Source organism: Chiloscyllium plagiosum, chromosome 22 (genome assembly GCF_004010195.1).
Source record: "Chiloscyllium plagiosum isolate BGI_BamShark_2017 chromosome 22, ASM401019v2, whole genome shotgun sequence".
In the NCBI taxonomy this organism is placed as follows: Eukaryota; Metazoa; Chordata; class Chondrichthyes; order Orectolobiformes; family Hemiscylliidae; genus Chiloscyllium; species Chiloscyllium plagiosum.
The window spans coordinates 19,640,348-19,654,579 of NC_057731.1; the positions used below are offsets into that span (position 1 = coordinate 19,640,348).

Genomic DNA, 14,232 nt, shown 5'->3' on the forward strand with positions numbered 1-14,232 from the left:
TTTGTGATGCTAAGCACCACGTGGAAGAATTGAGTGTAGTTACAAAAAAAAGATGGTATTTCCTCCAAGGATCCAATCACCAAAATAGCTAATTTTTTTTTGTAGTGCAGAACCGATTTAAGTACAGGAATCCTTTACATTTTATTATATTGTATGCATACCTGGCTACTTGTGTGCAGCTTGTCTGAGAACTTTTGGGTCCATGCAGTTTTCGAGGAATATCATCCCCTATTCCCCTCCAGGTGCCCATCTACCCAAAGATACTGGCATTTTAGGGAAATGGCCAAATTGTTCATTTTATGTTGATGATACACTGGTAACACTGTCTACTATTTTGAAAGCTAGTTTTAACATCTGATCTGATTCAGAACTGTATATATAATGATTGTTTGTAATTGTAATCCTGGAGTATTGCCATAGGAAAAATGCTAAGAATATTATGTCACAAAAACTATTCTTGCTGCACTGTAGGGAAACCATCTTTTTGGTCATGCTGTGTAACAGCTTATGTCAGGGCTTGATTCAACCTTGGATACCAAGCCCTATACCGACTGAAAAAAGAGAAGTTACAAAGAGTTCCATTGCTGCTAACATCAAAAAGTCATCAACAAAGAAAGCTGAAAAACCGAGTGTTTCACAGACTGTAACTGTTGATCCTGAAGGTATTCCTCAAATAACTGAGGCTCTCCAGGTATGAGAATACACTGAGTGGTTTGAAAGTTGTACTATTTAAAACTGTTACCTAAGTATATTTTATAATATCTTCACAAAATGTATTCCTATTTTTAAATATGAAATTTTACTTCAGAACTGCAACTGCCTTAATCTTTTGTTGAATATTTCTGATATATGTATTGAAAGAGTATTATAAAGGTATTAATCAAAAAATTGTTTCCAACAGCTGGTGCTGTCTGTTTTATATAAAATGCACCCCTTCCAAGATTCTAATTTTGTTGTGCTCCCTGTTAAAAAAAAAGGAAACCAAATTAACCAAAATTTAATTCTTTGTAACTAATGATCAAACCAAAGTAACACAAATTAAACATGGTTTGATTGGGAAATTCTATTCAACATAAACTGTAATGTACAGTTTAAGTACCAAATACAAGGAAGGTAGATCTTTCAGACCTTTATCAGTTGCATGACACTATGATTTTGTGCGATAAATTCAGTGCCACTAGCTACCCAAGGAAGGAGCAGTGCTCTGAAAGCTAGTACTTCTGAATAAACCGGTTGGACTATAATCTGATGTTGTGATTTTTAACTTTGTCCACCCCAGTCCAATACCGAGAACTCCTCCTCATGTTTACCAAGTATGGCACTGTGCATTCAATCACAAAATCCTTCGGATCTCTGTTTTCTCTGGAAGATTTTCAGTTCCTATGTGCATGAATTGATTCCAATCATTCTTAGTCAAAAGGGTATGGCCTGTACCAAAAATGCCAGTTCTGCCAAATCGGTCTCTTCAAAAGAATTCAAGCAGCAGTAGTACATGTATTTGTCTTATCCTCACCGTCAAACCCACCTTCCAGATTTTCTTCTTTTAAGCTGTTTCACATACATCCTCTCCTTGGTCAGTTTGTGCTGCTCTGCGACTGAAATCTGATCTCTGTGGGCTCAATTGCTTTCCTTTTGGTTTCAATCTTCATCTGTGACCTAGCAACCTTAGATTACAGTCTTATTTTCCAGAAATTTAAATCACCTTCAGGACCTCAAAGTCACAATCCCATTTCCCAGAACACTGATGTTGCAGTGTTTCTGACTTTCAAAAATTGGAACCAAAGTCAGTGCATCCATCACACAACTGGGCAATTCATCATGTAAATAACATATTCATGAGGTACTCAAAGCCAACATATAGGTGCAGCAAACAATTAAGAAGGAAAATGGAAATTGGTCTGAGTAGAGGAGAAAAGATTTTCTTGGAGAGGATTCTGAAAGGATTTACCAGGATGCTGTCGGAAATGGAATTTGAGATATAAAAATAGATCAGAAAGTCTGGGACAAATTTCCACAGGAACATAGGAGGTTGAGAGGTGATCTTATTGAGGTTTGTAAAATCATGAGGGGCATAGATAAGGTGAATGACAAGGGTCTTTTCCCTCAGGTGGAGGAGTTCAAAACTAAGGGGCATATTTTTAAGGTGAGAGGAAAAAGATTTGAGAGCGACAACAGAGGCAACGATTTTACGCAGAGTAGTTAGTGTGTAGAATGAACTGCCAGAGGAAGTGGTGGATGCAGATACAGTTACAATATTTAAAAGACATTTGGATGAGTTCATTAATAGGAGGATTTGGAGAGATATGTGCCAAGCCCTGGCAGATGTGACCAGTTTAGTTTGGGAACATTGTTGTCATGGACTGGTTGGATCAAAGGGTCTGTTTCCATGCTGTATGAAAGAAAGATATAATTGCCATAGAGGGAGTGCAACAGAGGTTTTTCAACCTAATTCCTGGGATAGAGGAATTATCCAAGGAAGGATTAAATGAACATAATCCCTAAAGATTAGAAGAATGAGAGGTGATCATTCAAATATTCACCATTTTACAGGAGTGATAAGATGGATGTAGGAAGACAATTCCTCTGACTGAGAAAAGGAAATATCAACTCAGACTTCAGGACAAAGCACTGTGGACTGGCATGAGGAGAAACCTCTTTGCTCAGAAAGTAGTGATTCTTTGCACTTGCCTAGAGGTCTGCAGAAGCTCAGTTGTTCAGTATGTTCAAGACTGAGATCAGTAGATTTCTACACCTTAAGAATGTCAAGGGATATCGGGATAATGCAGCAAAATGAAGTGGAAGATCAACCATGATCTCACTGAATAGTGGAGTGTGATCAAACAGCTGAATGGTTTGCTTCTGCTCTTATTTCTTATATCCTTATGTTCCATAAATTGGCAAATACTCTCCACTGAATTTCATCACAGTATGCTCTGGAAGATGTAGGACTTCTTTTAATATAAAAGCAATACATTATTTTATTGGTATATTCCATTTATTTCTCTTAAGTGATTCGATTCCTTCACACAACACAAATGCACCCCCTCTTCAAAATAGTTACTACAGGTGTGTGTTTGCTGGAGGGTGGGGTGGGATATCATATGAAGTGTAAGGCTAAGTTACCTTCAAATAAAAATGACCTGTGACAGTGACAATGTCCTAAGCTTCATGCATAGTGGGATTGGAAGAATACTGCACATGCAACATCTGATTATATTTTAAGAGTGTGTGCAGCATTAAGTTCTCCCATCTTCTTTTCCTGTGTACGCAGGTTTCACATAATTAGGAAATAAAGTTAGGGAATTACCTATTTGGTATGCATCATTAAACTGGTGCTGCGTTTGCTTGACTATTATGTCCCACCTGTGACAGTGATGATTCACATGCCCCACCGCCACAAAAGTTAATTATTTAATCAAAGTAAGCTGAATCCTAATTTACCTGTTTGAAGAAATCAGGTTAACAGAAAACTCTGATCAGGTTCTGCACTAAACATGAACTGTTGTTTATTATGAACAGACAAAATCTGGCCTCTAGTAAATAACACTTTAACAATCAACATATAACTCTAATGGTTGAAACTCTAACCATGGTTTTAAAACCCCTACACACGCACACAGATTGACTCACACATAAAAAGGTGCTCTGGATGCAATAAAAATATTGGGAATCCCAGTTCAAAAGCATCCATCCACTGGCTTCGATGAGATTTCCTTTTCTCTTGTCAAGACCTTCTGTTCTTTGTCTCCTTCTAGATTTTCAGTTATTTGCCAAGAACCAGGATATTTACATATTACCTGTTCAGTTTCATAGTCACTGGTTAGAGACAATGTCTTAAAGCAAATGGTTAGGAGAGAATAATTGACTGCTACAGAGCTATTGAGGATAAAATGAGTACTGCAGATGCTGCAGAGTCAGGGCAGAACAGTGTGGTGCTGGAAAACCACAGCAAGGTCAGGCAGCATCCGAGGGGCAGGAAATTGACATTTCGGGCATAAACCTATCCTGACCTGCTGTGCTTGTCCAGCGCCACACTTTTCGACTCTGCAGAGTTATTGAGATAGACCTTGCTTCTTCCAGTCTGGAGAAGTTTGTCCCTGTATCATTCACCCTCTCAAACTGGTTTGTAGGCAGCTGAACAATCAGAGAGTTGTTGTCAGGCTGATGACCTGACAACTGCTCGCAATTGCACAAACCAATCAGCTGCCTGGAGCAGGCCAAATCTCACCATGCCCACACCCCAGTGCCATACCATCTTAGAGTTTTAGAGCTGTGTAGCATAGAAACAGACCCTTCTCTCCAACTTGTCCATGTTAACCAGATATCCTAAATTAATCTAGTCCCATTAGCCAGCATTTGGCCCATATCTCTCTAAACTCTTCCTATTCATATACACATCCAGATGCCTTTTAAATGTTGTAATTGTACCAGCCTCTACACCCCTTACATGCACAACCTCCTGTGTGAAAAAAGTTGCTCCTCAGGTCTTTTTTAAATCTTGTCCCTGTCACCTTAAACCTATGCCCTCTATTTTGGACTCCCCCAGCCCAGGGAAAAGACCATAATTATTCACTCTGTCCATGCCCCTCAAGAGTTTATAAACCTCCATAAGGTCACCTTCAGTCTCTGTGTTCCAGTGAAAAATAGCCCCAGCCTATTCAGCTCTCCCTGTGCTCAAACCCTCCAATGCTGGCAACATCCTTGTAAATCTTTTCTTTCAAGTTTTGCAACATTCTTACTATAAGAGGGAGACCAGAATTGCATGCAGTATTCCAAAAGTGGCCTCAGCAATCTCTTGTAACATGACCTCCCAACTCCTAAACTCAATGTACTGACGAAAAAAGGCAAGCATACCAAATGCCTTCTTCACTATCCAATTTAGCTGTGACTCAACTTTCAAGGAACAATGAACCTGCACTCCAAGATCTCTTTGTTCAGCAACACTTCCCAGGATTTTACCATTAAGTGTATAAGTCTTGCTCTAATTTGCCTTTCCAAAATGCAGTTCATGTTTATCTAAATTAAACTCCATCTCCCTCGACCCATTGGCTTACCTAATCAAGGTTTTATCTCACCTTCCCTATTGCTTAAACGAAGCAGCAGTGTAACACAACTTCCAATGTGTTCTGGCCACTTGAGGTTTAAACGTACAGCAATTTGTTCCCTCATCCTTGATTTTTAAAATGATACTTTTAACATTTTAATCCACAGTCAAAAATAAAGAAAAATAAAAAGATCTGATCTTTACAGACATTCTTCTATTCTTGAGTTCAAACCAACATAGCAGGTTGATTAAGATTCATATTCAATAAAGAACAATTATTTGATGCTTATTTGCTCAGTGTATTTTAAGATTATTCAAAGTAGGAACTGAAGAATGTTCTGTATCTCTGTTTGGACAATAGATCTGTGAATATGTGTTGAATGCTACAAATGGAAATGAACCCTCTGATGTTGTTCCCATTTCTGTGAGACATCAGATTGTTGTTACATGGGTCAAAGTTAAACAGCTTCTTCAGCAACAGATCTGGCCAAGTCTGGTAACAGATGATGAGGTAAAGTATTAATGTAATGGTTTTGTCCTCTTTGAATAAGTTTGTGCAGCTGCACTCGAGCTGGGGTGACAAAGCCACTTCAGACTGCAGTATGGAAATCCAGTTTGCTTTACAGGGAGTTAACAAGGGGTTGGCACTTAAATGCCCAAATAGTTGGAAAAACAATAGACAAATATAATTTGGATATGAAGAATGGTGATGTGGAATAAAAACAAAGTGCTGGAAAATTTCAATAGGACTGGTAGCATCTGTGGAGAGAGAAACAGAGGGCTGAATCTTAGATTTTTGGCTTTGTGCGAGTCATATTATATTTTTTGGAGGGTTTCTTGTGACAAGGCCGAGCAAATTTCCTCACGGTATCATACCAAGCTCACCGCATCATATAGCCTGCTCATATTGTATCCCTCATGTCTGATTCTGTGCCTATTGTACCATGTGCTATTCCCAAACATTTTAACACTCAGCATATATCTGCCAAAAGACCAGAATCCTTTGCATCTTTGCCACCTTTAAAGGTTGCAGTGTGACTGGATAATTGTTGGCAATCTGACATTTTCCCTCACCGATAATCTAATGGCAGAGGAGCCACAATTTACACTGTTCATGGCACATGCTAATGGCTTACATTTGCTCATACATAAAACTCCCTACTCTGTTTAATTACAACACCACACTATTTACCTGTTCTGAGCTGCGTTCCACCAGACACTCTCAAGTCATCGCTGCTCTGTTCCCAATGTCAATGGTCAACACAGTTCATCATTGTCCAGTAGGGAAACACTGTCAGATCATTTGCCTTTATGTAATTCCAAATTTGGACTTCTATTTACATCTACCAAAGGTGAATGCAAACAAAACCAATGGACTGTAACACTACGAGAAATAGGAACGAGAGTAGGCTGTTCAGTCTCTCGAACCTTCTTCACTATTTAATATGATCATAGCTGATCAATATTCCTCACATCCACTTTCCTGCTCTTTCCCCACAACCCTTCATTCCCTACTGATCACAAATCTATCTATCTCAGCCTTAAATGTATGCCAGGACTCTGTCCCCACATTTGTCTGTGGCACAGAGTTCCAAACACACTCAATCCTCTGAGAAAAGAAATTCCTGTCCATCTTAGTCTTAAATTAGTGCCTCTTTATTCTGAGACTGTGCCCTCTGGTCCTAGACAGCCCCATAAGTGAAAAGATCCTCTCAACATTTACCCTGTCAAACCTTTTAAGAATCCTGTATGTTTCCCCTCTGCTTTCCACCCTGAAGCCTTGATATCCCCACTCTTTATTTGTGATCCCCTTTCTTGCCCCTATAGGACCCCTCCTCAATAATTGGCAGGTAGACCCAAAGACTGTGTTCATCCCAGACTTCTGACTGACTTTGACAAGTAGCTCCTAGATATTACTGACTGGGCCCCTGATGATTGTTTTGGTTGCTCCATTATTGACAATGTAGGATTCCTCTGATTGTAGGCACTGGCTTTAAAGGGTGGACCATTGCTCAATCTCTGGACTGTAGTTGGACAGATCTCCTAAACTTGAATGGCCCAAGCAGATGACTGTGGCCAAGTCCCTGGATTATGCCTGTGACTGATGCTACTGGGATCCCCTGACCGACAGTGCACTGAAGGCTTCCCACTCAGTTTCCAATATGGCCATTTGATTGATTAAACCTACAGTATATATACCATGCAAACAGCTGGCAAATGTTTAGGTATTTGATTGACATCTCAGTTGTGCTGCTGAACAAGATATTTTCCAACTCCCCCCACCCCAGACAGAACCCCCGATTGACAAGATTGAGAAGCATCCTGTTTGCGTGTGTGTGCAAAAGAGCATGTCAGTACAACAGTGCTGATAGTCTAGCTCTGGATGAAGCTCCAGTACTCTAACAGGCAATGCTAAACCTGGATGCTGCAAACATGCAGTAGGTACTAAGTGAGCAAGTGTGAAGAGAACAAGTGAGCAATCCTCAAATACAAACTTGAAAGAACTGTGGATACCGTAAATCAGAAACAAGAGCAGAAATTGCTGGGAAAGCTCAGCTCTGGAGATTTCTGTTTTATTATTAACATCAAATCTGGAGCCATGTGTGCTTATGTTTGAGTAAAACACCATCACACTAAAACAAAATATAATTTATCAAGCTATATTTAATTCTGGGTTCTTACTTGTCCAGTGGTAACATCAACTAGAATTGTAACAGGCATTTAAATCACTCCTTCCTTCCACCCTATCTCAGACCTTCCATTTTTAATTTCCTTATTTACCTCCTGTTTCTTGCTTTTGCTCTTACTCAAAATCTGTCATATCTGTAACATCTTTCAATTCTCCCAGCAGATCGTGGACCTGAAACAATAACTGTTTTTCCCTGCACAACTGCTTCCTGATGCTCTACTGTTTCCAGCACTTTTTGTTTTTATTTCAGATTTCCAGGATCCTCTGTATTTGACAATAGAAGTAGTTATCCATAAATTACTTCTGTCTTTTATTGCTTTTTATTCTCAGAGCTTGTTGCTAACTAATGTAAATCCATGCAAGAATCTGGTAGATTTGTTTTACTATCACATAAGTAAAATAAGAATGCTGTTTCAGTTAAGGTATCAGATTTTTGGTTCTATTTATTTTTGTTTTGATGTCGTATATGTTTTAAACGATTCATTATCTTTTACAGCAGAGTAATGATAGCCAGGCTCCAATGATCCAGGCTCTTATTGCTCTGGAGATGTACTCTTGTAACAACAGCAACCTGATGAAATTTACTGTTCCCAGTCTTCCAGAGGTAAGCAATTGCCATTGTCCTTAGAATTATGAAGGGAAATTTTTAAAATAAACATATGATTTTGTTACCCCATATTTTCCATGTCATGAATGCTCATTCAGACTGTTCTTTCTGAAAACTAAGTGAACCATGCTGTGGATGGAAGACTTTGCCAGGCTGGAATTTTTGTGTTTAGTAACTCACCTCCTGACCCATCCCAAATTTTAGAATCCATACAATGTGGAAACAGGCCCTTTGGCTCAAAAAGTCCACACTGACCCTCTGAAGCATAAAACAACCAGACCCATTCCCTGAACCTATTATTCGATATTTACCACTAACTAATGTACCTAACCTACACATCCCTGAACGTTATGGGCAATCTTTAGCATGATCAATTGACCTGACCTGCGCATTGTGAGAGGAAACCGGAGCACCTGAAGGAAACCCACGCATACACTGGGAGAATGTGCAAACTCCACACAGACAGTCGTCCAAGGCGGGAATCGAACCTGGGTACCTGGCGCTGTGAGGCAGCAATGCTAACCACTGAGCCAGTATGCCACCGTAAGAAATGAAGACTCGCCGGGGATTTGAATCCAGAACCTCTTGCATATCTGCGTAGTATAGCAACCAAAGCCAGAATCATACCCCTAGAACAACAAGTCACGTGTGTCCACTATGTACAAGGCATAAATCATGAGTTAGGCAGATTACTTTCCATTTGCCTGGGTGAACGCAGTTTCAAAAATACTCCCGAAGCTCAACACCATGCAGGACAAAGCAGCCCATTTGATTAACAACTTAGTAACCTCCTTAAAAATTCCCTCCACCACAGGTATTTTTAAGATGGTTGCATTTTATTTTCTATATTTTTGATTGTGGACTGAAATGTGAAAAAATAAGGACTGTTTTAAAACCAAGGCAAGAATTGCTGCACTTTTAAAAACAAGTCACTGAAACTCTTTGTGTGTGGTGTTTACATTGCTGCTGTGTTCAACAGTGGGGGTATATCTGCTTGTAGATGACCCGGAATCAGGGATGCATACAGACTGAGATTTGGCTGCCACTGGCAACAAATAGCTGATTGATTGTGCAATGGTAGCTAGTTGTGGATGCCAGATGTCATCAGCCTGATGACAACTCTCTGATCGATTAGTTCTTGGGTAGCTGAACAGCTTGTGGATATGAACAACCTCTGGAGGGACAGGTTGTGTGTCTCACTCACTGTAGGAAAAGTACCTGAAGCCACTTCCTCCCCACCAGCTTGCTGTAACCTGTTGCCCTTAACTAGTAACTAAGAGACTTTGCAGTTAGTGTATCAATCACCATATACCTTCTGCAAAGAAGTGATGGAACTTGAAGGAAAGATATTGAAGAACATAAAGTCCTGGCAAGCCAAAATGATCATCTCAATGAACTCTGTGGACTGGTGGTATTGTGTTTCCATTTTTCCTTCCACCTGTAAAACCAATGTATTTTATTTGTCTGTCTCTGATCTTATGTGTATCTGGGAGGTTTAAAAAGTGAGTTAGAGTTTAACTAGTCGAGCTACATATTAATAATTCATAGCTCTTTCGTTGTGACTAGAATTTGCTTATTCGTAATAAATAGTTCTTGTTAAGTTCAGGGAACTGGCCACTGTTTGCTATTAACTTTAATTCGACAGACAGATAAGTCAGTGTTTTTATGTGGTTTGATTCATTCTCTCAATTTTGTGGAAACCCTGGGAGTAATGGGGCTTGAGAATCAATCCATTTTCCAAAATGGGTCATTATAGTACATAGTGACAGAAGCAATGCACTTCAGCAATTTGTTTAAACACCTTCAACAACACCTCCCAAACCTGCAACTTCCACCAGCCAAGGGACAAGTTTTGGGAGTACCTACAGGTTCCTCGCCAAGCTAGCTATCACTGTGATTTGCAAATATATCACTGTTCCTTTACTGTCACTGTATGAAAAAGCTGTAACTAATCCCTCAGTGTGTGCAGCTACTCATCAAACCAGTAATGTTTGGCTGGGTCACTGGCAGATTTCAGCAGCAGGCACGACCTGTCCAAAACTGCTGTGATCATTCCCAGAGCAGTTTTTAGATTTCTTAATACCTGTGCTCACTTTTTCAGTTGGAGAAGCAAATCTTAGACTGTACCTGGTCTGATCAACTATTGGAGCTGGAAGTATGGATACGTTTGATGCAACTTGCTAACCAGAATAATGATGATTCATTACTAATGCGATGTGCCCAGAAAGCATTTGAATTGAATATAAATACTGCTTCAAGCATTGATTCCAAGATGCATGAAAAGTGAGTGTATCATTTAATGCAACTTAAAATTATTTCATTTTTGTCAAATAGGTAAATAATTTTGCTCATTATTATCTTGAATTGAAAAAGAAAATAATATAACTTTGAGTTTCAGAATAAATACAGGCTTTGTGCTTGAGCATTTTTTTGATTTTCATCTTTTAAAAACTGCTTTGACACAAAATTCAGTGGGCCAAACCTTGTTGGAGCAGAGGACCCATGGCCCATGGCATACAGCGTTAGAAAATTTCTTGCACCCTTCAGCGTGGTGGAACAATTGTTAATTTAAGAGCTTAATAAACAAAAACACCAACAACTTGTATTTATGTCACTTTATAATGTAAAGTTCTGAGATACGTTACAAGAAGTAAAACAAAATTTGACACATATATAGCAGATGACCAGAGTTTGGTCAAAGAGGTAGGTTCCATGGAGTGTCTTAATGGATTAGAGAGAGGTGAAGAGGCTTAGGTGAAGAGGGAATTTTAGAGCTTAGAGCCTTGACAGCTGAATGAATGCTCAAGCAGCCAAAGCTGATGGATATATGGAGGTTGATAAAGGAATTTACAGAGGTAAGGAGGGTTGAGGCCACAAAGGGATTTGAAAACAGAAGAAATGCTTAAATTCTGGGACTTCCCTCAGTGGGAATCAATATATGTCAGCATTCATTGGGGTGTTGGATGAATGGAACATATTGCAAGTAAGGCCATAGGTATGGCTGTCACGTTTATAGAGAGTAGAATGTGGGGTTTTGAGTGGGTGTGCACTGGAATAGTTGAGTAACATAAATATGGATGAGGATTTCAAGAGCAGATGAACTGAAGCAGAGGCAGAGTTGGGTCACATTACAGATGTGGAAAAGGACAGTCTTAATGGTGATGTCATTATGTAGCCAGAAGCTCCAGAGTCAATTATGGCACCAAGGTTGTGAACAGACTGGTTAGTTAGACTTGTTATAACGTAATGTGACAGTAACAGTGTCGTCTGAGTTATGATGTCCCTAAGTAGTAGCATCCATTATATGATTGAAGTTTGTGTCCAATTTGAAATGGAGAAGGTTGGACCTTACACTGGTGCTTTAAAGGTAAATGAGGAAAACAATGTGGGAATGAAAGCTGAGCTGCTTGAGGTTAACTGCCATACTAGGCTGATGGGTAGATTAATAGAAATGTAGATGTTAAGGAGATATTTCAGAATATTGAGAATAAGTATATTCCTACCATAAAGAAAAAAAATTAAAGTGAGGACCTACCAGATGTGATAACTAAACATTCAGAAAAAGCACCAAACTCAAGAAAAAGAATGTAACTATGCAAAGATGAGTGGCAGGTGAAATGATTGGTCAGAATGTAAGGAATGGCAGAGAAAGGTTAATCAGAAGAAAGAAATGAGAATATGAAAAGAAAGTAACTAGGAACATAAAAACAGATTGCAAGAGTTTCTATGGATATGTAAAAAGCTGAAGAGTAAGTTTTAGTACTTTAGAGAATTAAATGGTGGATGAAATGAACAAATAATTTGCTTCTGACTTTAAAGCATTTGAAAACATTCCAGTATTAGCTGTAAATCAGGAGGCAGAAGGGAGATAGGAACTTGGCAAAATTACAATCATGAGGGAAGTAACATGTGCCAAACTAATGGAGCTACAAGTTGACAAGTCTCCTGGTCAAGATGGACTTCATCCTATGGACTAAAAAGAGATTGCTACTGAGGTAGTAGATACATTGACATTAATTTTCCATTATCCCCCAGACACAGGAAAGTAGCAAATATAACCTCAAAATCATGATAGAAGGGAGGCAGAAAGTAGAAAACTATAGGCTAGCTAGCTTGGCATCTGTTGTAGGGTGGCGTTCAAATTGACCATTAAAGAGGTTATAGCTATGCACTGGAAGAGTTAGTGTAGTTCCACTAAAGAATATCATATTTAGCCAATTGTTGGTGTCTTTGAAGGAATAACACATGCTGTAGATAAACGGGAGCCTCAAAACACAATATACTTCGATTTCCAAAGGCCCTTAATAAGGTGCCACATCAAAAACTTTTGCAAAAAATAAAAGTTCAAGGTACGTGTGTGTGGTGTGGATGGAAGATTAACTGGATGGCAGAAAGCAGAGTATGCAAGGATTGGTCTTTATCTGGTTGTCAGGTTGTGACAGTGCAGTCCTGCAGGAGTCTGTGCTGGGGCCTCAACCTTTTTATACCATTCCTGAGGATGAGGGGAGGGACTGGCCTAATGGTATGCTACAAGATTATTAATCTAGACCTCAGCTAATTTTTGAATTCCGCTATACAACAGATGGTGGAATGTGAATTCAATTTAAAAAAAAATCTAGAATTAGAAATCTCTGAAGACCACGAAACCATTGTCGATTGTCGGAAAATGTCACAGGTGTCTTCCAGAAAAGGAAATCTGTCATCTAATCGTCATTCGGTCTGGCCTACGTGTGACTCCAGACCCACAGTAATGTGGTTGACTGCCAACTGCCCTCTGAAATGGCCTACCAAGTCACTCAGTTGTGTTAATCACTCTGAAGACTCAACAAAGAAATGAAACCGGAAAGACCATCTGGCATCGACCCAGTAACCAGAAACAGCAAAGGCAGAAACAGTTCTGTCAGATGCTGCAAAGTCCTCCTTACTAAAATCTGGAGGCTAGTGCCAAAATCGAAAGAACTGTCTCACAGACTAGTCAAACACAGTCATATTCACAGAATCGTAGCTTACAGACAATGTCCCAGACACCACCATTACCATCCCTGGATATGTTGTGTCCCACTGGCAGGACAGACCCAGCGGACGTTGCGGTACAGTGTGATACAATCGGGAGGGAGTTGCTCCGGAACTCCTAAATAATAACTCTGGATCCCATGAAGTTTCAGGACGTCAAGTTGCACATTCGCAAGGAAACCTTCTACTGATTACCGTCTACTGTCTTCCCTCAGCTGATAAATCTTGGAGGAAACTTGGAGGAAACACTGAGGGTGGCAAGGCTGCAGAATATACTTTAATTGAAGTTTTCAAAGTCCACCACCGAGAGTAGCTCGGTAGCAATGCTACTGATCAAGCTGGTTGGGTCATAAAACATATAGCTGCTGGATTGGATCTGTGGCAGGTGGTGAGGGAACCAAAAAGAGGGAAAAACATACGCAACCTCATCCTTACTGATCTGCCAGCAGCTGATGTGTCTGCCCATTATGGTATTGGTAAGAGCTACCACCGCATGGTCTTTGTGGAAGCGAAGTCCCGCCTTCATATGAAAATTAACTTCCATCATGTTGTGTAACACTATCACTGTGCTAAATGGGATAGACTTCAAGCAGATCTGGCTACTCAAGACTGGTACACTTGTTCTGGAGGCAATTGCACTGCTTTTCTTTTGGTCATGCGAAAGAATTAGTTTGTGTGCCTTGAATAAATGAAAGGCTGAGTGAACTCAGCAGCGTTTAAATCAACGAGGGAAAAACAATGACTGCAGATGCTGGAAACCAGATTCTGGATCAGTGGTGCTGGAAGAGCACAGCAATTCAGGCAGCATCCAACGAGCAGCAAAATCGATGTTTCGGGCAAAAGCCCTTCATCAGGAATAAAGGCAGAGAGCCTGAAGCG

General features: G+C 39.8%; 1 protein-coding gene across 1 annotated transcript in view; it reads left to right on the plus strand.

Moving 5' to 3' along the window:
* LOC122561114 (cilia- and flagella-associated protein 46) overlaps positions 1-14,232 on the plus strand; it is a 234,213-nt gene that overhangs the window by 76,218 nt on the left and 143,763 nt on the right. The window contains exons 19-22 of the mRNA XM_043712553.1: positions 472-691; positions 5,406-5,555; positions 8,230-8,337; positions 10,442-10,623. Of these exons, the coding sequence (XP_043568488.1) occupies positions 472-691; positions 5,406-5,555; positions 8,230-8,337; positions 10,442-10,623 (660 nt within the window). The remainder of the gene's footprint in view (positions 1-471; positions 692-5,405; positions 5,556-8,229; positions 8,338-10,441; positions 10,624-14,232) is intronic.